Source organism: Saccostrea echinata, unplaced genomic scaffold, assembly GCF_033153115.1.
Source record: "Saccostrea echinata isolate AGI-Se365-2 ecotype Australia unplaced genomic scaffold, CSIRO_AGI_Sech_v1 ptg000028l, whole genome shotgun sequence".
Taxonomy (NCBI): domain Eukaryota; kingdom Metazoa; phylum Mollusca; class Bivalvia; order Ostreida; family Ostreidae; genus Saccostrea; species Saccostrea echinata.
Genome location: NW_026889777.1, coordinates 11,425,020 through 11,452,251, shown reverse-complemented (window position 1 = coordinate 11,452,251; position 27,232 = coordinate 11,425,020). Strand labels below are relative to the sequence as shown.

The following is a 27,232-nucleotide window of genomic DNA, read 5'->3' as shown; positions in this document are numbered from 1 at the left end:
AGGAAGCAGTTATGCTGGTTAATTTGATAAACACATCATGCTGACTCAAAAGTCAGGATGTAAAATATATTCTTTAGCAACAGGAACAAATGCGCTCTCTAATACATAATGGTCAAGTCGAAATGTCATAATTCTGGTGATGAATAATGTAATACAATAAGATGTTTAGGACACAAGGAAGTTGACAAAGATTGCGTTAAAAGTGAGTGATTATGATGATAGATGCAAGTTAATGTGATGCAATCAGAGCTAATCTAAAGATTTATGAGTGAGAGAACATGTTTATATCAGCTGGTATATTGCACTTTAACAAATAAAACTCGGATTACGAATCACGTAAAGATGTAATTAGTTGAATGAGGTGTTTCCAATAGAAATATTAAAGTACTTTGACTGTATAAATACTTATTTATTTGTGCTAAAAATATTTTCTGAAATGACTCTTGGGAGTTTAATTTAGAAAACAAGATGTGTTTGTGAAACACTGATGCCCCCGTATGGCAACTTATAGCGAAGGTTAAACTTTCTCAAATGCAAATCAAATATGTTGGTACCCAAAGTAAGTTCTTGTCCCGAGGAATATACCTGTGAAATATGAAAGCCTTAGCAGCAACCATTTAAAAGATATGGAAAAGGTCAAAAATTTTCAAAGGTAGGTCAAATATCAAGTTCAAGGTCAAATGGTCAAAATTAATGGTGCCCAAGGGAAGACCTTCTCACAAGAAATACACATGTGGAATATAAAAGCCCTAGCTAGCACCAACTGTTCAAAAGATATGGCCAAGTTTAAAGTTTGTCAAAAGCAGGTCGAACTCCAAGGTCAAAAGGTCAAAGTTGTTGGTATTCCAAGTAAGGTTTTGTCACAAGGATTACATATGTGAAGTGTGAAAGCCGTAGTACCAGCTGTTCAAAAGTTATGGCCAATGTTAGAGTTTTTCAAATGTAGGTCAAACTCATAGGTCAAGGTCAAAGGGTCAAAGATGTTGGTATTAAAAAGAAGGACTTGTCACAAAGATTACACATGTGAAGTATGAAAGTCCTAGCACCAACTGTTCAAAAGTTATGGCCAAGGTTAAAGTTGGGTAAAATTTTGTAAAACTGGGTCAAACTCCAAGGTCAAGGTCAAAAGGTCAAATATGATGGTACCCAAAGAAAGGTCTTAATTGTCACAAGAAATACACTTATGAAATATGAAAGCCATTATAGACTTCAACCAATCAAAAGTTATGGGCAATGTTAAAGTTTTTGCAGACAAACAGATAAACAGACAAACAGACATATGGACGGACAGGGTAGAAACTACATACCCCCGAATCTTTGATACGGGGGCATAAAAACATTATTATAAATATTATCATTTTACTCTCTTGATTGGTGATATTTATTTTTCCATGTACACTTCTGAGTGAAAATGTAAAATATCTCTGTAGTTTTATAAATATTTTTGCTTAATAAAAATCACAAACCTGTATTCTGTTTGAATGAATTATGATGCTCTATACTGACGTAATATATTGTTATGTAATATGGATATATGCCAAATACAGTTCTGTATGAAAAAATATGACTGTAATTGAGGCCCTTGTATAGATGTAAAAGATATAAAATCCATAAATTATTTTTATACGGGGTCACACGTTGACCCCACATACTTTTTTACTGTCATTCGAGGCCTCCAACAGATGCCGAGGTACTGCACCTCAGATCTATGCTAAAGAAAAGAGTGCAGAAACTGATTTGGTTAAAGGACATAATTATAACTTTATCAAACAAAAGAAAGCAATTTGAAGATTAAATTTACTACACGGTCAAATAAAAGATTTTGGTGAAGCATTTTAAAAATTTTAATCTTTTGAAATTTATTAAATGTGACTATACAAATTACATGCAGAAACTGTGACAGTCATAGTATTAAATTCAACCTATTAGAATTGTAAAATTTCGACAATGCTATAAGGTCTCTAACTTATGAATAAAGATCTCTAAGTTATAAACCTGATACAGAGCTGAATATAATGTTTTGCTTTCAATGTTTATTTTTTAATTTTATTTTAATTTTAAAATGTGATATTTTCAAAGTTACATTATCATAACCATATGAAATATCCACAACAATCATGAACTTTATAAAATCATGAACTTTATAAATTTCACCTGTCTTTTAGTACCATATCAGTACTTTGATTCTCATATATATCGGTCAAATCTTGATAGGAGAATTAAATCTGCCTTCCCGTTACCACTGTACAACATATATCTGTAAGACAAGTAACATTAAAAAAATTTCTAGATACAATGTTATAATATCAATCAATTATTTGATTTTCTCTGAAATCGGAGAACCAAAGCAGAGGGACACAGACAAGAATGGATCCCTTTAGATCTAAGTACATGTATGTGTCATGTTGCCATTGCTTTTTTTCCCGTAGTTTTTAATTTGTCAGAATAGAAATGTTATACAACTTCAGATATTTAATAGTTTGATATATGACTGTACATGATGTTGCATCAACAAGATCAATATTTTTTATCAATTTGGAAGAGCTCCTAATAGCTATTTTTAGCTTACCTGAACAAATGGCTAAAGTTAGCTTTTCTGATCAAGAAGTGTCTAGTGTCCGTCTGTCTGTCATGTGTCTATAAACTTTACATATTTCTCCAGAACTAACCAGACTTGCCACAAAGCATCCTTAGGTGATAGGGATTCAAGTTTGTTTACATGAAGGGCCATGCCCTCTTTCATGGGGAGATAATTAAAAATTAGTGAAAATTTAATGGCATCTATTAAAGATCTTCTTCTCAAGAACCATTGGGCCAGAAAAGATGAAACTAATTAGGTGTAAGCTTTGTTCAAATCATGATCCCTGGGGTAGGGTGGGGCCATTCATAAAATGACAAACTTAATGTACATAAGGAATATATATTAGGAAAAATCTGAAAAAATCTTTTTCTCAAGTACAGCAAAACCATGATAAGTCATATATATATATATATATATATATATATATATATATATATATATATATATATATATATATATATATATATATATATATATACACACATAAATTAGCTCCCTGAGATAGCTTAGATCTAAATTTGTTCAGATAATGACTCGGGGTCTCTTGGGTAGGGTTACGAAGGCCACAACAGGGGATCAAAGTTATACAAAAGAACATGTAAGAAATACCTTTAATTTTTTTTTTCTTAAGAACAGCAAAGCCATAATTGTTCATTAATTAAAATAGAAGTATCCTAAGGTAGTATAGATTCAAGTTTGTTCAAATCATAACCCTTGGAGATACATGTAGGATGGGGCCACAATAGATTATACTTTTAATACAAATATATAGGGAAAAAATCTGAAGTCATGATTAGTCAAAGAAATATGGAGACATCTTCAGTTGTATAAATTCAAGTTTGTTACCCCCCCCCCCCCCTTCCGACCTCATGTATTTCAACTTTTCAGCCTGAATCAATTTCTGCTTTTCTCTAGCCAAAGTGCTCAGGTGAGCAATGTGGCCCACTGGCCTGATGTTTACTTCATCCCAGTGTGATGAGATTTTTCTTGTAAAAATATGCTAAATATTTTTTTTCATTTGATATATCAATGATTAGATAAGTGCCCTTGATAAAATACATCTAACTGCTGTATAGCTAATAGAATTGATGTTATAAAATTTATGTTATTGATGATATTGAAGATTCTAGGATATATATGCTTCCATAACTGTCTGATATGAATACAAGAAATGTCTGAGATAAAGCTGATGTTCCTATAGACTGCAAAAGTGGCTGTTAATTGACAAGAGTATGATTTGAGGGATAAGTTCTAAATGTTAATTATACATGTATTCCTAATTAAGACTTCCTGTTTTACCAGTTTATCTTGTATTTTTTATGTTTTGAGATACTGATCTCTAATGGTACCAGTCAGAATTATTGATCGTTTTCATAAAAAAATATCAACACCTAGGATTGGCTTTTATATAGTGTTCAGGGATTTGGGAAGCATTGCTAAGTTTACCTTAGTTGCATTTAGATTAAATCTTCAATACACACTATAGATAGAAATTTATATTTCACAATCATTTGGAAATCATGAATCTTAGTTACAGTGTTTTAATTATCGCGTTTCCTGTTTACTTGTCATTTAATTTAATTTCATTGGCTGCTTACATGTATGCTTAGAGGCCAATCCAAAAGTTCAAAAGTTTTAATAAATTATATAATAAAATTCATGAATTTTTTGGGAATAATTAAATCATCTGTTGATCAATTCAATGATATCACTCCTAACATTCCAACATTTGGAAAGGATGATGTGATTACAAAACAATTGACAAAGTGAACAATTAAAATGTCAATGTTCATTATATGCAGCATTAAAGTATAGGATGAGTTAAGTTTTATTCAATAGTATATAACAAATATAATCTTATACACTCTGTTGAATAAGATTTTAATGTTGTGTAGGTTTGATCTCAAAAGATGCCTTAAAGCTGAACACGATTCATAAAAGGAAGAGAGTTATTTTTGTCTGCCATATTTGTCTTCTCAAGACTATCATTCTCTAGCCCCCTATATAAGCCTCAGCTTTGTTCAGAGTTCATTGATTTGCTTCACAGACTCAATCTGAAATGATGTCTCCTTCATTGTCATTGTGATAGACTTGAGCATGACAAAAATGACTTCTGTGTGCCTCTGCCATGTAAGGAAAAAAGTTACCAATTACATTTGATTTTAATTGCAAAGGTTAATGTTACAAAGTGAAATGTTCAGTGAAATAAAATATAAACAAAAATGACAATGTAAGATGTACATGCACTACTGACGCAGCAGTGACAAGGTAAAAACAATCAGGTGTAACAAACAGGAAGGGTTTATATACCCCAGTGCTGATGTAGGAAATATGAAAAATAATATGGTGTATGCCTATTTACAAGTCATGTTCATGCGCAGCATTAAATAATGAATTTTTGGGAGTTGACGTTAATTGGATAGATATGTTAACAGAAATGAAAAATCTTAAATCACATTACAATAACTTATACATGTATATTGAACATATTGTCTTTTATGCCTTCCATATATTGTTTTCTTTCCAACAGATTAAAAGATTTTATACATTTGTTTTTCACAGCTAAGAAAGATTCCTACACTGGTTTGTGGAAATCATTTAAAGAGCAGCAACTTGAGCCACTTTGCTGGATGTTTACATGCAGCATACAATGCCCCTGGTGTGGTCCAGATCCTCTGCCCCTTTTCTATGACTGGACGGACAGAAAACCTCGTGGTGGATGTTGTAGCAAATCAAGGTCATACATGGGTCAAGGTCATAGCAAGGAAAGCACAGGCATTGCACTTGATTTGGGCAGGTATGTAGAATGACACATTTTGCCTGTAAACATTGGGTTTTTGTTAGAGGCTGATACTTTTGCTTATTACATCATGTACATAGTGTAATAATTGCTGAGTGAATGACATGAGCACTTCCATCTCATTTTTTTTAAAAAAAGAGAATATCACTATAAACAAATGCCTTACTTATCTTTTTTAAACCAATTTTAGTCAGATTGGATCCATGCACAATTAAAAGTTATATCAAGTTACTTAATCAAAAGTCTGATGGAATGACTTTTCAATGTCTATGGAAATTTATGGTTACTGTATTAATTTTGCCAATTTCTGTCACGTAAAATCATGAGTTATGATGGATTCCTTTTCAAAGTGGCGGCCATTTTCCTAATGTTAAATCCCATTAGACTTTGAATTGGCTGCTGTGTCAATACATTAACTGAATTTGAGATCATTTTAAAGCAGAATTTTATATAGCTTTGGAAAAAAATACTTCACTTATCAAACCTGTTATATATGAAGAAGTGTCTGGCTGAGGGATTTTTATGTATCTTGAGATGTTATGCAAAAAAGTGATTATGGTATCATGGGACAGACTATAGTCCCTGTGAGATACTTTCTCAGACTCTTGAATTTTCCTTCTGTGAAGGAGACAATTATTACCATTCAATCAGAGAAACAAAACTTGATGGTAAAACCTTAGTTTGCAAAAATAATATGACGTATACATTTGCAATTTTTCTGCCTTTTATTTTTGAAGAAATAATGATTGTAAGGAACAAATTCATAACCCCCCCACCCCCTTTAAAAAAAATAAATAAAAATGAAAAAAAAAAAAAATCAGAACATGTTATTATATATGATAGAAGAACTAAGTTTACAGAATTTTAAGCAAAAAGAAAAGAAAAAGAAAAAAAATAGAGATTATCTTCAAGCTTCTGTAAATTGATTGTGTTTCAAAAATGTTGCATATTACTTGGTTACATGTACAGCTATCATGACTCATTCATTCATTTGATGGACACAAATTCACTAAAACAAAATTTGGATAAAGTGTGTATTTTTTCTAGAGGCATTCTCATAGGGTTCATTGTTAATTCTGGATCTTACATATGAACAGTAAAACTCGGTTGTAGCGAAGTCCCTGGGACCTGTAAATTTACTTTGCTGTATCCGTAATTCGTAATATCCAGACAAAGAATTCGCTAAAGTATACACAAGTTTATATTTGAAATGAATTTCAAATATAAATTCTTACAGAAATATCATCAGTTCAATATTCTAAAAATTGAGATCTTTGAAAATTCGTTATAAACCCCCCCCCCCCCCATAAATTTCATTATTTTTAATCTTTAGGGGACACACAATCAGTAAGCTATATCTATAAATTTGCTATATCCATGTTCTTTATAGCTGTGAAATTTTACAAGGAATTATTAAAAATTTTGCTGGGGATTCCAAAAAATTCACTTTATCCGTAAATTCACTGTATCTGTGTTTGTACTTAATGAGTTTTACTGTAGTTCTGTATGTCCTTTTTCAACAGATGCTCAGGCAAATTTGTCCACTCCCCTTCTCCCCCCCCCCCCCCCCCACATTAAACAAATTCTCAATGGAGAGAGAATTTTTGATGAATACAGTACTGTGGGCAATTCATACAGTTTTAAACGCAATCCAGCTATGTCTTTCTAAAAATGTATGCAAATTAAATCTCATGGTCTTTTTGCATATATAAAGATGTAAATATATAGAATGATAGTTCTACTGGGTATTCTTAATGGGGTGTTTTTATGTCAGTCATGGCGTATGCATTAACAACAGTCAGCTTTAATGTGATCAAAACAACAATTCAGCTTATGTGTTTGCACCATTACAGTCCATCGACTCTAGAAAAATGTGTGAGACTTAGATAAAGTGTCACTGGTCTGAGAGAACCCAGTAAATTATCTCACACACTAGGATATTTTTGATTTACTAATGATGCCATCAATACCATTAGCTGCAAATGGACCAGTTCATCTTGGAGCTTATAGATGGTTCAATAGAGGACAATCGGTGATGGAAAGAAAATATTATTCCTGCAAATATATGTCTGATGTTTCAGTAAATGTCATTGTCAATTTCATTTCTGAAGCAATTTAATGAAGCAAACCAGTGTAGGCCTAAAGGGCATTTATCATTACTGAAGAAAACGCAAAGTTTATAGGAAAAGCATATACAGTATAGATGATACAGTCACTTGAAAACTTGAATGCAAAAGTATTTAGAGAGTATCTGTGAGGAACATTTTGTGTGAATAAGGATATATATAAAATTAATTGATATCTTGAATTCAATAAGATGCAAAGCTATTCTGGAACAGGTTTATCAAAGTTGAAAACACATTTTCATTTTATTAGGTCAACTGAGTTTACTCAGGTGACCTACTGCTATCTGTTTTTGTCCGTTGGCGCATGTCGTCCGTTAACATTTGAACATTTTCAGCTTCTTCTCTGGAACCACTGAACCAATTTTAATCAAATTTGGCATATAGCATCTATGGGTGAATGGGAGTAAAAATTATGAAATTCATGACCCCTTCCCCGCTGGGGCCCGAGAGATGGGGCTAAAACCATCAAAATTAATGCAATCTTTAAAAATCATCTTCTTTACTCCTGGACATCAAGCAGGCAAATTGTTGGCATGATTGTAATAAGCATTGAGCCCTCTAATTAAATTGTGAAATTTCTGTTGAAATAGTGATAATGCATTATTTCTTTGAAAAGCTTCTTCTTTGTTCCTGGATATTAAGCAAACAAACTAAATGCATATTATGATGATGAAAGGTGCCTCTTCCAAAATTTTGAATTTCTTGGCCCCAGGGTAAGGGGTTCTGGTGTTACAGCTTGGCTCTATTGAATATATAGTGAAAATTAAAAATCTTCTCTGATCCAGGGCAAACAAACTGAATGCATAGTTATGATGAGTAAGGGTGCCTCTTCCTATATTGTGAATTTCATGGCCCCTGGGTCAGGGGATCTGGTGTTAGGGCAGAGCTTGAATGATTACATAATAAAATACAATAATTCTTTGACAATCTTGGGTCAGGGGTTTTGGTGTTGGGGGGGGGGGGGGGGGGGCTCTGTTAAATATATAGTGAAAATGCATTATTTCTTTAAAAATCTTCTTTGATCCAGGGTTTTTAGCAAACAAACTGAATGCATAGTGATGATAAGTAAGGGTGCCTCTTCCTATATTGCGAATTTCATGGCCCCTGGGTAAGGGGTTCTGGTGTTAGGACGGGGCTCTAATTATTACATAGTAAAAAATGCAATAATTCTTTGAAAATCTCCTTTTCTCCTGGGTATTAAGCTGATGAACTAAGAGTATAGTTATCATGAGTAAGAGTGCCTCTTCCAAAATTGTGAATTTTATGGTCCCTGGGTCAGGGGCTCTGGTGTTAGGGCAAGGCTCTAATGATTACATAGTGAAAATGCATTAATTCTTTGATAATCCTCTGCTCTGCTTCTGGGTATTAAGTAAGCAAACTAAATGTAAAGTTATGATGAGCAAGTGTGCCTCTTTCAAAATTGTGAATTTCATGGCCTCTGGTTTAAAAAATGAACCCAATTTAATTGTGGCAAGTTGTTACATGATACTCAGGTGACCTATAAGGCCCTTGGGCCTCTTGTTAATAATAAAGTCAAACCAGTATTAAGCGACTTAGAGAAATTCTGAAATGGTCATATATGACAGGTAGTTGCTTAAAAAAGGGAATCATATTCTGCTAATGTTTTAAGTGCATGAATGAATGATAAAAAGAAAAGAACACAGACTTCTTCCCTGTTAACTCAGTTCCTTATCATAGCTTTTAATAATTTTCACTCTTGAAATTGTTTTTATTTGAACACTTTAATTACATTGTGTGGATTAAAACTACTCATGACAAAATTATGCTGGAAAAGAAAAAAAAAAGCAAACAAATGAATCTGATATTTACAAAGAAATCTCCAGGACTTTTTAAAGGATAAAAAAAGTACACAATTTTTATACATTTCTAATGTCAGAGCCATTTCAAAGTTCATATCTGATTACTTTTAATACATTTCTTATTTTAATATTAAGTTTCTATTTGAGACCACATCACACAATGTCAAATATTCTATTAGTGAATTTGTTTTTGAAGTCATCTTTCTGCAAATCCTGGGAGGAACGGACTAAAACTTAATCTTATGGAAAGCACCCCTGACAGTTGCAAAATTTGGAAATCAAACTCAGTTAAAGACGGAAAATGATGGTGGTATATCACGTTAAACAGGGATTATAACATAGAGTAATCTAAGAAAATGGGCATCAAACTTGAGGGTTTTTTCCCTTGTGGATGCGTTTTTTTAATTTAACACATACACACAAATAAAGAATAGTAATTTGCTGTGACAGTGATATTGTCTGCTCATCATGATTATAGTGTAGTATTTATATAAATCATTTGTTACGATCATCTGATATTGGTTTTAAAAAATCAAAGATTAATTTGACCGAAGCCCGATATTTTAACAACTTGTACAATATAAGTCATTCTGTAACACCATATCTGAAAAAAAAAGTGTTTCTTTAATTAATTATGAAGTGCTGCATGTTTACAAACTCATGCATCAGGCTTGACACATGGTCTTTCTGATTTCAAACTAATCATCCCCATCAGAGTGACACCGATCCTACAGATAATTAAGGCTATTTAGCCTAAATTTGATCAGAATTGATTTCTGATTTTCTGACAATTTTCATCTTAGAAGTTCAACCATGAGTTGGGGAATAATGATCAAGTGATTTGCCTTTGGCATTTTGATGACAAATTAAGTAGTGATTCTAAATTCATAAATGTCTGATTTAGTAAAAATGAATCCTGGCCTACAGTCGATATTTTATGGGATGTCACATCATTTGGCATTTCCCGTCATTCAAGAAGCAGCACCATTATCTGAATTTCCTCTGTCAAAATCAATATTCATAAGTTTGTCATATTCTCATCCTGGCATTCCAGTACAAAGTGTAATTCTTATGTTCTGGAATAACGAATGCTAGTGAAATATACTTTGATTTTTGATCCTTCGGGGCTTTATGAGACATAATAACAGCAATAAAATTTATTATTTTTGAACTTTTCAAAGATATGATTTTTTTTCAATCATTTAAGAAGACTGGAAGTCAAAATACATGAATGTACAGGGCATGGAATAAAACTTAATTTCCACAATCATGCATTTTGATACTTTGTTTTTATCATTAAATCATCAAAAGAAGCATTTTAAATACATCATTATATATTTTATTTCATAAAATATGCTTTACCTATATTTTAAATGATCTTCGTCCACATGTTTCGATTGTTTGTGTATAGTATTTTTTACATTTTGGGAAAAGAACATGTAACCAATTATTATATGACTGGTTTTGTCACAAGCTTAATTTCTAGACTTATGGCTGGGGTAGAGGTATGATTTTTTTTAGAGTTCTTATATCCTCAGTTATTTATATAAGGAATGATTTTAATAGCTACCCAAGTCATACTGTAAAACCTGGGTTGGGGCAGTTTACGCTTTATAAAAAAGCGTGGACTGTTCTGACACAGGTTATACCAGTATAACTTGGGTAACTAGTAAATTTATTCCTTATAATTTAATTTTCCATCATTAAGTGTTGAAAATAAGACAATTTATTCTTCAAAATTGTCTTCAAATTGTACATAATTTAAATGTAATGTGAAGGCTCAGCGGATTGATACGTTTTTGACATAATTAAGTCATTGTGATATGTAGGCAGCATAGGTTATACAATATATTTTAACTAATTTTTTTATCCAATCAAGTGATGCATTACAACCAAAATTTAATTATTCTAAAATGGAAAAAACCCCACATTTTACACATTTTTCAACTTACGAGGTTTTTGAACTGCAGCAATGATGAATTAAAGAGATATATACCAAACATAAACTTGTTATCTTATAATAAGCATGGCCAAAGAAACTCCAGAGAAATGATGGAATGATCGATGGACAAAAAAGGGACAACACTTGATATGCCTCATTTCATGGTGGACCAGGGGCATAAAAAAGGAAAGTGTCAAATAATGATTGTATAGATTGAATTTTTTTTAACACAACATGTAAAGTCAATGTTCAACCTTTAAAGGAGTGAACATTATTTCTGTAAAATGATGTAAAGGACACCAAATCCAATCAATCAGGAGGAAAAGTGTAAATCGTAGGATTTTTCTGGGGGGTTATCGATCTCTCGTTTATATGTATGTTGGGCAATAGAACACTCAGTACAGAATTAGTACAGTTGGAACATTAACAAGATGATAATTAACACAGGAAATGGAACTTGATTGGGATTTTCCTTTTGTCACTGATCTTCGTAAAGTACAGAACATAAAACTGTGGACTTTATTCCATAATAATAAAAACACAGTAAGAACACAGTAACTCTAGGACTGATGTAGTTGTAATTGATTAGAGAAGGACTGTATTTTATCCCCAAATCAAAGACTTGAGTGAGAACTAATCAGTTAAATATCAGTACTTTGTCTAGAGAATATTTATTTCCACTTGCCCAAATTAAGTTCAAACTTCGCCCATAGAGTGCTTATGGGTCATAAAGGGAGTGCAATGACATTGAACCAAAGTAAAAAATATCAAAAGCCATGGTCAAAATGTGTCTTTGTGTGAAATCTTTGTGTGGAGCATATTCTCTGTCCTGTTGTTCCTTGGACTAGAGCTTCACCTAGAGAGTGTATGTGGGCAAAGAATGTGCAGTGACCCTGAATCAAGTTTCTAGGTCAGAGGTCAGGTAAAAAAGGAATTCTGATTGATTGATTGATTGTTGTTTCTCTTCCCATTCATGAATTTTTCACTGATATAGAGATGTCACCATATACTGGTGAAGTAAAAATGATTTCTGGCCTGTCATAAAATGGAGATAGTAACTAAACCATTTTGATAGAGACTAAAACTGTAAATTTCCTCCCAAATATATTACTAAAATCCATGTTACAATGTTTTCAACCCAGCAGTTGATAAGCTATGATGTCTCAACCGCTCAACTATGACATCACAGCCTAAAACATTGTGTTAAGACAGAGGCGAAAGGAAAATCAAAGAAAATGTTCAATGTTTTGTTTTTGGATATGGAATTTACATCTCGAGTGGGACAGGATTTTTTGATATTTTCACTCGTGCTTCGCACTTGTGAAAATATAAAAAAATCCTGTCCCACTTGAGCAGTAAATTCCATATCCAAAAACAAAACATAAAATATCCTCTATGTATTATGATACTGGAATTATCAAATTATGAGGTTGCATCAGATCAGTGCTCATTATCTTTAGCTTTTACATCAGATCAAGCTCAGAGTCAGGATGGCTATATTTCCAGAAACAATGTACTGCTAAATTATTTTCCACCTGTTTAATGTATTTACCATATTATTTAACCTAATTCATATGAATTGATTTATAATTTTGAGACTGAGTTCTTAATATATAATTATTACGGGAAGTTTCAAAGTTAAATGGTTGAAATTAATTAAGTTATTTTGGAGAATGTATAACTTACTCAGTTTCCCATTTAGTTTGATCAAATTCAACCATTCAATTATAGAGTTTTTAAAAATCATCTGAGTATTAATAAATAAAATAAAAAAATTAATCATTATGTAACATTTTTTTCTTTTATCATCTTGGAATCCGAGGGCTTTGGGTCCACTACCATCCCCACAAAACCTAGGCTTGCCAAAATTGTTCTTTAATATATTATTTTCAATGAAACTTGTGTGTGTGTGGGGGGGGGGGGGGTTATAAGAAGAGAATAATTTGATGAGGAAAACCTGTCATAAAAAAAAGTATGATTGGTTATTTTTGTATGACAGGAAGAGGACAGTTTGGAGAGAGAGATCTGGTCAGACAAGCCAAGGATTATCTACGCTGTGCTGCTCACCATCCAGTCAACTTCCAGAAACCCAAAGTCCACTTTGCTTTTTATAATCAGGTATGTCTTGTCCCTTATGTTTTAACAGAACTCTTTCTTTCAATTCAAATGTTAAATTTTTTTATCACAACCTCATAAGATCAATGGAAATGGGTATCAGCCTGATGCATTTGGTTCTGCTTGGAGTTCTAATTTCTTCATTCCTTGAACATCTTCACCAATCTTTTATTTTTTTAAAAAAAAAAAAAGGTTTTAGAATGGGATGATGAGTTTTGCAATCATATTTTGTCTACTTTCAGGTGACGATACAAATGGCAGCTTGCCTGGAGAAGTTGGGGGTTTCTGTGTCAGGTGACAGGGTACCTGTTGATGAAGGAACAGCCAACCAGATCAACATGGCGTGTCTTTCTTCAGATGAAGACAGTGAAGATGAACCCTGTCCTGATAACGATATCAGTGGCGATGATGATTCAGATGTAAATCAAGATGACTTTTCCTCACACACTGAAGGAAGATTTGAAGGAGACAGATTTTCAATAGGACCTTCAGCTGATTTGAACTGTGATATTACCACAAGTACCTCTAGACTTTCCAAGAATGACACTTTATTTTCTGAAATGAATTTAATAGACTCTTTAATATCGTGTTTGCCAAGGTTTGATTGTTTAACACACTGCGCAAAGGGTAATGATTCTGAAAAAGTCAACCTGGATATCACAACTTTGATTACGCTGGTGTCCTCTGTAACTCATGGAGGCTGCCAGTTTGAGTTTCCAGAGAAAATTCTGGCTCAACAAGCTACAGAAGAAAGACAGGAGCCAGTCTTACCAAAACTAAGGACATTTCTGCAAGGTAAATAATATTGTTCAACCTCTCTTATTTTCTGCAGAGAATTTTCTCAGTCCAAGTTGGTTTTTGAACATTTATTAAAATTTAGCCTCGATCCACACCAGGCATCGTCAGAAACCCATGGTCAATCTCTCATATGCTTATCAATAAGGATGTGAAGGTAAATACATATAGAGAGGTATGACAGGGCAGGGCTCGAACCTATTTCTTGAAGGCTACAAATTGTCAAACATATGCAAGCATCCGCATTTAGTGTACATACAAATCTGTTTTAAAGTGTACCTGTACAAATGTACATAAATTGGTGTATTCAAAATTTACTTGAGTATGGATGGTGACACCATGTATTTTATTCACCACTGATTTATAAACAATATTCAAGAATCAGCCTATCCTTGTTCTGTGCCAAATAGCTGATAAAATATAAAGCCTGCTTTTTCAAGTACACACACAGTGATTTTATCGTAAGGCTAGAATTATATGATGCACAATAGGGGATTGTTTTTCCAAATAATAGCCCCAGGGGTAAAGGGGAGGTTACAGTAGGGGATCAGAGTTTTACTCATCATGATGTAGGTGAATATCTTGGAATATTTTCCCTCTAATTAACTGAATGATGACAGTTGTACTATTATGAATTCCCAAGTAGTGTAGACACAAACTTGTTCTTCTGGATGATCACAGCAGCTTTATAATTAAGATGGGACAGAAATAGGAAGTAGCAGATTTAGATTGTAATAACAAAGTTTCTTCATATGGGTAATAACAATTGCAACAGGGCTTCAGTCAGGTCAAAGAAAACAAAATGTGCCACCATATAGTGTCCATTTAAAAGTGTTCAAGTCAAGGTCTCCTAGGCCAGGATGAGGCCACAATTATAAGGATTCAAAGCATTTTACGTTTGTACCTGGGTCATAGGCAAACAAAGTGCATGGTTATGATGAGCATTGGTGCCTCTACCGTAATTGTGAAATTCTTGGCCCCTTTGGTCAGAGGTTTTGGTGATAAGATGAGGCTCTTTTGGAAACCATTTCTTCCATAAATATTGATCCGATTAGACAACATTCGAATTTATTTATAGAAAACAGACTTAAAGTTTACTTTGTAATAAATAGACAAGATTTCAGAATACACAACACCTGATTAGACAAGTTTTACTGTACAAATATGATGGAGCTAATATTTACACTTCTTACCCAGAATTACTTGAATGCTGACTCCAGATATAGATTTACAGCCATTTTCTTCACTTAGTCTATCATAATTACTTATAATCCTGGTCGTACTAGGTATTTATTAATGTTCAATTAAGGGGTTCTTGCTGTCAACATAAGTTAGTTGTGCTGTGTTGATTTCTGATAATCATTATAATTGTACCAGAAATTGTTACCAAGTGTCTTTACTTTATCATGTAGAGGTGTTTAATATTTACCTTACGTAAATATTATCACATCGTAAGGACCTTAGAGTGATACTTAAGCCAAATAAAAAAATCAAAGGTATAGTATCATTTGAGTTTATAATCAATGTAATTCCATTTTATAACACAGGCCTTTTCTTAATGATGGTGATGATATCTTGTTTGAGGAATAAATAGGCAGTTTTGTGTTAGTGATTCAATTTGTAAATAAATCATGATGTAAAACAGTATCAAAACACAACACAACATTGTTTTGAAAATGAATTGTTCTGAGGACTTTAATGCCTGCTTTAAAGTTTGGAATGTTTATTTACAGTAATTGTTGGCTAAGTTCTACTGCTTTTTTTTTTTTTGACACTTTCATTTTTCTTGAATACATTGATATCTAAAATCTGTAAAAAGTGGTTAAATGTATATAAATAAAAAAAAAATCTTCATTAATCAGAAATAGAATTTAACACTAGTGCTTGTGATGAAGTTAAAAAAAATCATGAAATTGTAAAGTGTGTAGTAACTGTACATGGAAAATGAGATATATGCAATGCATGTTTAAAAAAAAAACCAAAAAAACAAAAAAAAAACCCCAACTTTTATCGAGGGATGAAATAAGATTACCTTGGAAGGCTCTCTATAATTGCTTTAGCTCTGTGATGGTGATCATCTGTAAAATTTCTTCACTTTTCAGTAGAGATCAATATTGTGTCCTTGAGAGAGAAAAAAATCCTTTCAAAATTTGAGAGGAAAAGAAGCTGGCATTTTTCAAGCTTTAGTGTGGTTATCAACCATCTTGCTTATGCTTCCTATTGACAGAGAGACAGAAAAGAATGCTGTTCTACATAACAGAACAAAGAAAACATGTATGCATATGTATAGAGTTTTTTTGGTCCATAGACAGTATTTGAACATGTCTTCAGAAAAGCCTTCAATTCTGAGAAACATCATTCTCACTTTCTCAGAGTTTCATTGATTCTCCTACATTGTTAAGTGACCTTCAGATAACATATAGTTAAGTCCAATAGCTTGCATCCATTTCAGAGTAAACCAGGAAGTGAAATAACATCTTATACTCCAAGAACTGTCTGATGTGAGTTATGTTCAGTTAAGTACCATTTTATGCCTAACTGAATGGTCGTACATGCAGAAACTTGGCCCAATATTTGCCGTGTCTTTGAGGTTTCAAACTACATGTACATTAATGATGTCAGTTTGAAAGGGCAGCACATCATTATACTCTCTGCTTTAGAGTCTTTATTGTTTCTTTTATGGTAAATTATGATAAAAGTAAAAGGCTAGGAAATCTGCATGTTTTAATGACTGAACCTGTTGTTTTGCTTTTCTGCAATTGCTAAAACTTTGCATAAGATGCTTTGTTTTAAAGCATCTTATATTAAATTAAGATTGAAAACGATCAGCCAAGTATTATTGTTTTGCAACCTGTATACTCCTAGTACATGTATATTTTTCAATTTTCGAACATTTTGATAGGATTCACTACAGGTTGACATCATGTAAGTTTCTTAGACTTGTACATTCTAACAGAGGAAAAAACACTGCAGATATTAAACAACAAGGGTTTTTGACAAAAAGGAATATAGTATCATTTTTTTGCCCCCTTTAAATGATATATGTTCTGTTCATGAATATGTATGAGTATTGTGCATAAAAACAGATTTGAAATCGGAACAAAAACAGAGAAATTTTCTGATTTAAAATTATCAGTTAGCCACGTCAAGTTTATAGCTCTGATATATTAGGTACCAGTGTCAAATTGTAATTATGTATTTCCAGGAAAGACAATGTACGTGTGTAGGACAGCACTGGAAGATTTTCAGTCAATTCTGGACACTTTAGGTGGTCAAAAGGAAAAGGAACGTGCCAAAGAACTACTCTCTCGCGTCACCATTGTGGACGACGATCCGTCAGACAGAACAACACAGATGCCATATTCACTTAAAATCAAAGAAAGGTCAAAGGTTAGTGCACAGGGGGTGTAAGGTCTAAAATGGTTATTGGTTTTCAAAACTAAAAATACTATAACATTAATGGAGTTTAGGTCATTTTATTATGTCACTAAGACAATGACTTGAATTAATGCTCCAAATATTGTGAATCATAATCTACAGTTTGTAAATTTATTTAACATTCAGTGATTATAAACATAGGCGTCGGAAGCAAATTGAAAGTGGGGGGGCTAATTGAAAGTGGGGGGGGGGGGGGGGGGGGGGCTAAACCAACGAAAAAAGGTAAGCTCCAATTTTCAATGCCTATATTATGTCTATCTTTGCAAAAAAGTTGGGGGGCTAAGCCCCCCTAGCCCCCCCCCGGTTCCGACGCCTATGATAAATAATGAACCAATATATCTGATCTCATTAGCATACATGTATATATGCTTCACTTTTACCAGTATATGTTACAGAATCATGATGATTTGGTGAACTGTTTCAAAGACGTAGTAGTAGCACTATAAATGGAAGTGATTCATTTCAGCAAGATATCATTTTTAGAGTTTTACTGGGATATGACATGAAGTCCCGGTCACAGAAACAAATCCTATAACAATTTCATATCGCAGTGAAACTCTAAAAAATATTTTATTTCTTATACATATTTTTATTTAATTTTTATTTGCGTTAAAAAGAAAAAAAATTATTTAGACTTTGCTATAGATGCAACATAACGTACATGTATGTATGATGTCATTTGACATGACAGTCTAGACCTTCCAGTTGTCTCTGTGGTTTGCTTTCCTTATGCAAGAAAGTCTGATCATATGTGACCATGTTCATGAGAACCAAAATTGAATGCCAATTTTTGTTAGTATTGTCATATAAGGAAAGACATATTCAGTCTTAATTCCCATGTGATTCCTTAAGTCTTTCACTAGGGATGCACAATAATATAATATTCCAGTGTATCCTGGTTCATTGACTAAAAATATTGTATTGCAATATGTTTTTTAAGTACAGATATACTGGCAAAAATGCGTGGACTAGGGATTTCTAAAGTAAAATATGAAATTTAAAATATGTCAGAAATGTTTTCAATCATGCCAAACAGTTCGGTTGCATTTCAGTGCAAAATTGTAGTTAAATCAATAAGAAATTTCTTGTTACAATGTTTTTATCATAGTTTTGTACATTCTGCTTATAAATGCAGGTCATCTTAACTGTTATTGAAAATATTGCAATGCAAATCACAATACAGTTAAAAATATCACAGTTTATTGCAATGCAAAATTCCCACCTGATACCTACATGTATAGGCCAGCCTTATCTTTTACCATAATGCATGATTATATTATACATGTACATACCAGTACATTTGAAGTTTAATATCTGTAAAATTTGATGGAAAATTAAATTTGATTCTCAATTTCGAATTTATAATGTCATTCAGACCATATGCACCCCTACCATTGGTATTTGACATGTCTGAGTTACTGAATTTCAATCACACTTGTATAATTAGGTTGTGATGTTTAATCCAAGATAATTAAATTTTCTACAGCTGGTAAGATTTAAGTGAACACCTAATAGTATTAGTGTTCCTGCCTGGATGACAGTGATTCCATCAGTTGTAAGAGAAAGCCAGATGTAGAAACTGTCTCTCTGTCAAGCTAATGTAAAGAAATCCACAAAATTCAAATTAAGGTGAATCTCACCATGAAATTCTGGGCCACAAAAACTTTCTTCATGACTGCTAATGTTTAGGATTTGGTGTTTATGATTTACAGTGGTGAAAAATGAGGACAGATTACTGAGTAGATTCATATTCTCTGTGGTTCATGTACCGATCATTGAATAAAAATTTGTTTACAGTCTAAGTTACTTTTTTTCTTTGGAAGATATACAAATGCCACTTGTGTTGTAGGTGATATTCGGGACAGGTGATAAACTCCAAGCAGTGACAGTAACGGCGAACTCTAGCTTTGTGAGAGCTGCACAGCATCAGGTAATGGTCTAAGAGAGATAACTCTAAAAGTATAGGATTCCATATATGATCTTTCTATCAATTAATATATACCTTTTTTTGTGGCAAGGTGTCTTTGCTGGCAAAATCACTTTGGGTGAGATTATCTATTGTTTTTGAAGGGTGTGTCATATGCAGTGCATTTACATCCATCAAGGGCCTTAACTGAAGAAAAAGAGAAGAGTGCTGTCCCTTTACCCTCTAGTGAATGAACGGTGGACTCTGATATCTCTATTGATCTGTGATGTAGACAATAATTGTCCTAAAATCTTGTCATGAACAGATGTGTAATTGCAGAGTTTAGAAAATACATATAAGAGTATGAAATATTCTGGTTTTGATGTTTAGATCAAAGTATACATGGTAATATACATGTATCTGCTTAAAACAGTGCAGAGTATGGAACATTCTCTCAAAACTTGATATAACTCAGCAATTTCATGAAGTGGATCCTAACATCATAGAACGTTTTAGCTCACCTGAGCCGAAGGCTCAAGTGAGCTTTTCTGATCAAAATTTGTCCGTTGTCTGTCGTCGTTGTCGTCGGCGTTGTTGTCGTTGTAAACTTTTCACAATTTCATCTTCTTCTCCAGAACTACTGGGCCAATTTCAACCAAACTTGGCACAGAGTATCTTTGGGTGAAGGGGGTTCAAGTTTGTTCAAATGAAGGGCCATGCCTTCTTCCAAGGGGAGTTAATCATGAATTTATGAAAAATTAATGGCATCATTTAAAAATCTTCTTCTCAAGAACCACTGTGCTTGAAAATATGAAACTTATATGGAAGCATCCTCAGGTAGTGTAGATTCAAGTTTGTTCAAATCATGACCCCCGGGGGTAGGGTGGGGCCACAATGGGCGATCAAAGTTTTACATAGGAATATGTAGGAAAATTCTTTAAAAATCTTCTTCTTAAGAACAGCAAAGCCATGATTGGTCATATTTATATGGAAGCATCCTCAGATAGTGTAGATTCAAGTTTGTTCAAATCATGACCCCCGGGGGTAGGGTGGGGCCACAATGGGCGATCAATGTTTAACATAGGAATATACAGGAAAACTCTATAAAAATCTTCTTCTCAAGAACAGCAAAGCCATGATTAATCATATTTATATGGAAGCATCCTCAGGTAGTGTAGATTCAAGTTTGTTCCAATCATGACCCCCGGGGGTAGGGTGGAGCCACAATGGGCGATCCAAGTTTTAAATAAGAATACATAGGAAAAATCTGTAAAGATCTCTTTTACAAGAACAACAAAGCCATGATTGGTCATATTTACATGGAAGCATCCTCAAGTAGTGCAGGTTCAAGTTTGTTCCAATCATGACCCCCAGGGGTAAGGTGGAGCCACAATGGGTGATCAAAGTTTTACATAAAATACATAGGAAAAATTTGTGAAAATCTATTTCTCAAGAATAGCAAAGCCATGATTGGTTTTTTTTTTATGGGTGCATCCTCAGGAAGTGTAGATTCAAGTTTGTTTAAATCATGACCCCCCAGGGGTAGGGTGGGGCCACAATGGGCGATCAAAGTTTTACATAGGAATACATAGGAAAAAGCAAGCCTTTTAAAATCTTCTGAAGAAGAACAGCTAAGCAATAATTAGTCATATTTAAATGCAAGCATCCTCAGGTAATGTAGATTCAAATTTTGTTCAAATCATGACACCCCCCCCCCCCCCCCCCCAGGAGAATAGAGGGGCCATAACAGGGGATCATAGTTTTACAAAGGAATACAAATGATATATCAACAAAAATTGTCTTCCTATAAACAGCATAGCCATTATTTGTCATATTAATTCAAAAGCATCCCTTTGAAGGATAGATTCAAGTTCAAATTACCCCCCCCCCCCCCCCCCCTCGAACCACTTTTATATCAAAACTTTTCAAGACTCAACTGATTTCTGCTTTTTCCTAGCCAGAGTGCTCAGGTGAGCGATGTGGCCCCTGGGCCTCTTGTTTTTGATGGTTGCATATTTTTTCTGCAACATTTATTCCAGAACCAAGAAAGAAAGACAGACATTTATATTTGTTTAAATGATCATATAAAGTAGGATTAAGTATGTTAAATATTGTGTTATTAACACGTACATCATTGTATCTTTCATTCATGATTTATGGAAGAGCCACTGCTAAAAAAAATCTATACAGGTGGCTTTCTTAGCGGTGTTAAAGGATTGATGATTGATGGTGGTTTTCATAAGAAACAAAAGTGATGCGCTATTCAGTGGACATAAATACACATCAATTATGATAAAAAATAAAAATATGCTGGTTTCCACTTTCCTGACAGACCTTAAATTTTACTGAAATATACGTATTCCTCCCCCCTAATGAGAATTAATTTTTTTCAGACACCGCAACTTATCAAAAGCACAGGAATTCCTAGTACATTGTGTAAATTCTTGATAGTGTTTTTGTTAGAGATGTTTAATTAGTGCAAAGTTTACAAGACATATGCCAGACAACATCAGGTTATCTTGAAATAGTTTTGGTTACAGGTATATGTAATAATTTTACACTATAAATATAACAAATATAAGGACATTAAAACAAATGATCTTTATTCTTCACAGAAGTAATGTATAACATACAAGAAGACAATACATGTGATTGTTAAATACCAGATACAGTCAAACCTCATTATCTTGAATTTGATGGGACCAAGAAATATTTAAGGATTTGAGATATAAACCAGGTTAAAATATATAGAACAAGAGGCCCATGGGCCACATCACTCACCTGAGCACTGTGGCTAGGAAAAAAGCAAAAAAAAAAGTTCAGCATTGAAAATCTTATTAAATGGTCCCAACCTACCCCAAAAAGGAGGAGGGGGTATGATTTTAACAAACTTGAATCTACACTAAGGATGTTTACATATTTCTTTGACTAAATGTGGCTTTTCTTATCAGTTTTAACATTCATTGTGGTCCCACCCTACCCCCTGGGGTCATGATTTGAACAAACTTGATTCTACATGTACACTATCTAAAAAAGGTTTCACATAAGTTTCAACTTTTTTAGCCCAGTGGTTCTTGAGAAGAAGATTTTTAAAAGTTGCCATCAAATTTTCACTATTTCTTAATTATCTCCTCTTAAAAGAGGGAGTGGCCCTTCATTTGAACAAACTTGAATCCCCTTCACCCAAGGATACTTTTGAGCAAGTTTGGTTGAAATTGGTCCACTGGTTCTTAAGAAGATGTCGAAAATGTGAAAAGTTTACAGACAGACAGACGCCGAACAAAATGTGATCAGAAAAGCTCACTTAAGCCGTCTGCTCAGGTGAGCTAAAAAGAGAAGTTGGGACCATGGTATTCGAGATAATTTTATTTGTGGTCAAGATACATGTACTGAAGTTCAACTGTACCAACATCAATCTAACAATCAAATTCAACAATTCTGAAAGACTTGAAGAAGAGTTTACAGGACAGTTTGTATGTGGATTAATGAGTTAATTAACACATATATCCCTCAAATTTTAAAGCAAAATAAAGATTCACTTTAAATAGTACAAGAAAATGATTCATAAATAAAAATTGGTTTAAAGCTTACATAAATATTGCCTTTATAAATTTAACATACATAAAAAAAAAATTTCCAATAAGCCAGATATTCCTCAAATTAAATTATCAACGGTAAAACTTAATATAGTAATTAATCAGAATTAATAAATTAATACTTAATACAAGTATTATAAGAGTTTCACAGCTTGAATGACAAAGCAAATAAACCACTCATTTCAGGAGAGATAATTAATATAAATGTGTTAGGGTAGTTGTGTACATATTGCACTTAGTTGAAAAAAAAGGTCATGGGCTAAAACATGTCATTTAATCTATGGTAACTGTTGTCCGAAATATGTGATATTTTCCAGGCGTTTTTCATGAATTTGATATTTGACGTGCCAGGAAAACGTCAGAAACTGCATGTGCCATTATGAAAAGTGGAAGTTTCGCCACCCCCAACTGAATCAATTTTTCGATACTTGCAAGTCAAATTAAATGTCAAACTCACAACTTACCAAAAGCACAATGCTTCTAGTTCTCACCAATACTGCTTAAAAAAAAAAATACCACTTCAAATTAAAAAAATTTTAGATACAGGTCTCATGAGAATTCAAAGTGCATAAAATCAGAACAAACCTCGACAGTTAAAATGTTTTCATCAGACACTTTATACTACAAAGGAATAATAAGAGTGATATTAGTAAATACTAGAAGCATTGTACTATTGACAAGATGTGAGTTTGACATCTACTTCGGTTTCCATGTATCGAAAATCCACCCGAGAATGCCGCTTCTGATTGGAGGCGGCAAATTTCCACTTTTCATAATGGCATTGGTTCTGACGTTTTCCTTGCATGTCAAAAATCAAAATCATGAAAAACGCTGAAAAGTGTCAGATATTTCAGACTGCAGTAACTGTAACTACATATGCATTGAAAAAACCCAATTTCTTAACAATAGATAAAACCCTAAGTGCTCATTTAGAAAGAAGAGTGAAATAAAAGAGTTTCAACTTGAATGATAAAAATCTAGTGAGATCTACATAGTAAATGATTGTTTTTGTCCTTCAGTCAAAGCATTTTATCACTGACTCACGTAACATTATTTTATTCTTGATTGCCTTATCATATGAGATCATTATTATAGACTAAATTATAAGTTTATACTTGTATGCCTATAAAATGAAATGGACAAATCTGCAGGTAGCAGTTTTTTTTTTTTTTTTTTTTTACATATATATATACATGTAAATGAACCTTATATAAACGTAAATCCATGAAAGTGCAGAGGCATTTATAGTGCAGCATGCACTCAATATAAATAATCTACCGAATTCTGATTCAAAATGGACGGTATATTTGTACAACTTAATTCTCCCAAATATGATTGTGCTAGCCATCACACAGGGTTAGATAAATCCATGGTTTACAAAATCAGAATAGCTAAATATCAATATACACAGCGTACATATCATTGCCCATGAGAACAACACTCACCAGAGTCACTATGGTCCTGCTGTTCTTCATTAGCAGATTTTTTTTTCAATAAACATTCCCATGTAAAAATTTGATTTTCTCTGTCAATCCATCCTACATCTAGGGCCACTATTTAAACAACCTATAATCTACACTAGAGTATCTAAGGATGTTTCCATATAAATATGACTAATCATGGCTATACTGTTCTTGACAAGATTTTTCCTATATAAAACTTTGATTTTCAGTTGTGGCCCCACCCTATTCCTAGGGGTTGTCATGATTTGAAAAAGAGACTTGAATTAATTAGCACCATCTGCAGATTCTTCCATAGGAATTGACTAACCATGGCTTTCCTGTTCTTGAGATTTTTTTCCAAATGAATATATGTCATGCAAGACTTTGATGGCCAATTGTGGCCACACCCTACCCCTGGAGGTGGCCCCACCCTGTTCCTAGGGGTTGTCATGATTTGAAAAAGAGACTTGAATTAGCACCATCTGCAGATTCTTCCATAGGAATTGACTAACCATGGCTTTCCTGTTCTTGAGATTTTTTTCCAAATGAATATATGTCATGCAAGACTTTGATGGCCAATTGTGGCCACACCCTACCCCTGGAGGTCATGATTATACACTAAAATTCAATCTGCACTACCTGAGGATGCTTTCATATTATTATGACTGCATGATCAGGACTTTGCTGTTCTTGAAAAGAAAAATTTAGAAGAAGGTACACTTTTAACTTTATTTTGCCCTAAAAATTTTATGTCTTCAAAAAGTTTTGAAACTGGCTTAAATATTAAAAGAGTATATGAATGTGATAAATCAGGAAAGAATATGGCATGAAGGAGTACCATTCTGGAAATATGACGTCATTAATTTGATGCATTTCTCTATTCTAAACAGAAAAAGCCTCAAAATGACCCATTTCAAGGGTTATTTTCCTTAAGAAAATAATGTCCACAGCCATCGCCCACAAAAAATTTCGGATATGTTGTGTAAAATTCTTTGAAAAATCACATATCTCAAAATCTTTGTGGGCAATGCCTGTGGACAATATTATCTGAAAGAAATTTCCATGGAAAATTGGTGTCTTCTGCAACTTTTTAAGAAAATACGGGAAAATACACGTTTATGACGTCACAATTAGCATTTAGAAGGTCATGTGAGAAAAATGATTTATTTAGCAAGATCTTTCTGCGTGGAATTTTAATGATTCAGAAAGCATGAGTTTTAATTTTTTACATCACTTTCATTTTCAAGAAAAACACAGGGCAAGATTTGTACTGAAACCGTACCTTGTTCTTTGATTCCTATATATTATGTAAAACTTTCATCCCCTATTGTGGCCCCACTGTACCCCCAGTGGTGATGATTTAACAAACTTGAATCTGTACTATTCTGAGGATGTTTCATATTCATATACTCTTATGACTAATCATGAGTTTGCTGTTCCTGAGAAGAATTTTAAAGATTTTTTTTTTATTTCCTGTATTCCAGTGTAAAAATTTTGTTCATCTATTGTGGCCCAATCCTACCCTGAGGGGTTCATGATTTCAATGAATTTACAGTATGTAATGAACCTTTCACATAACTTGACCTAGTGTTCTTAAGAAAAAGAATTTTGAAAGTTGCAATTAAATTATCATGGATTCTAGTTAATAAGCTCCCTTTGAAAAAGTATGTTACCCCTTAAGTTAATTCTTTGAACAAATTAATGAATACAAATCACCCAAGGCTGCTTTGTAGTAAGTATGTGTGATTAAAATTGGACCAGTGGTTCTGGAGAAGACCCGAAAATGTGAATAGTTCACATGACAGATAGAAAGATGGACGCTGGACACTTTCTGATCAGAAAAGCTCCCTTTAGCCTTTGGCACAGGTAGCTAAATGATAAACATGTTATAGTCCAAGTACGGTATATTAGGTTAATAAATACATAACACAGTTTATCACAGAACAAACCCAATTTTTTTTTACACATATGTATACCTATTAATAAATAAATTTTTAATATATTATATTGTACACAAAATGTTGTTATCTCTCTAAACTTTGTAACTTTGAAATTGTTTAGAATTCTATAAATGTTATCCTTTAAAAACCCATTTTCAGATTCTTTTTTTGTGTCCTTTTGCAAGGAGCATTTATTGCACAGCCACAGTCATAACAAATTACAAAAATCAACTTGAAGACAACAAAAACATCAGAGGCAACAGTTTAACTGTTCTGAATTATCTATCATAACATTAAAAAAACTGTTTTTGATATCAAAGAATAACAAATGACATATAATAATGTATAGCTCATTTTTCAACACATGAATGAAGTGCATGTAACTGTGGCGTTTAAATAAAACTTAAAGCAACAAAGGACACTTAAACAGGACAATAACATATTACAGATTATGTTCACTTGCTGTGGTTTCATCATGCAGATATCTGGATGCAGTTACCACATCCATCACATAAAAAAGATCAACTTTCATATGCTCAGAATGTCTGCTTCCCACCCCTCCCTCTTAAAATGGTCTAACCTGTAGCTTAATTATATGTCTTCCCTCAATATTAAACTTGAGTTGCAATTGGCTATCACCTCTCAGTATGAAAATATTTATTCCTATGCTATATGTATAGCATCACCATGGTAATTTGAACAAGTTGATTCACCATCATCACTCCGCTGGA

The 27,232-nt window shown here is 33.2% G+C and overlaps 1 protein-coding gene across 1 annotated transcript in view; it reads left to right on the top strand.

The window, feature by feature from the left end:
- LOC133193749 (UPF0415 protein C7orf25 homolog) overlaps nucleotides 1-19,894 on the top strand; it is a 71,621-nt gene extending 51,727 nt beyond the window's left edge. The window contains exons 3-8 of the mRNA XM_061329683.1: nucleotides 5,144-5,378; nucleotides 13,269-13,387; nucleotides 13,627-14,179; nucleotides 17,385-17,569; nucleotides 19,467-19,547; nucleotides 19,688-19,894. Of these exons, the coding sequence (XP_061185667.1) occupies nucleotides 5,144-5,378; nucleotides 13,269-13,387; nucleotides 13,627-14,179; nucleotides 17,385-17,569; nucleotides 19,467-19,547; nucleotides 19,688-19,777 (1,263 nt within the window). The 3' untranslated portion in view covers nucleotides 19,778-19,894. The remainder of the gene's footprint in view (nucleotides 1-5,143; nucleotides 5,379-13,268; nucleotides 13,388-13,626; nucleotides 14,180-17,384; nucleotides 17,570-19,466; nucleotides 19,548-19,687) is intronic.
- The last annotated feature ends 7,338 nt before the right edge of the window (nucleotides 19,895-27,232 follow it).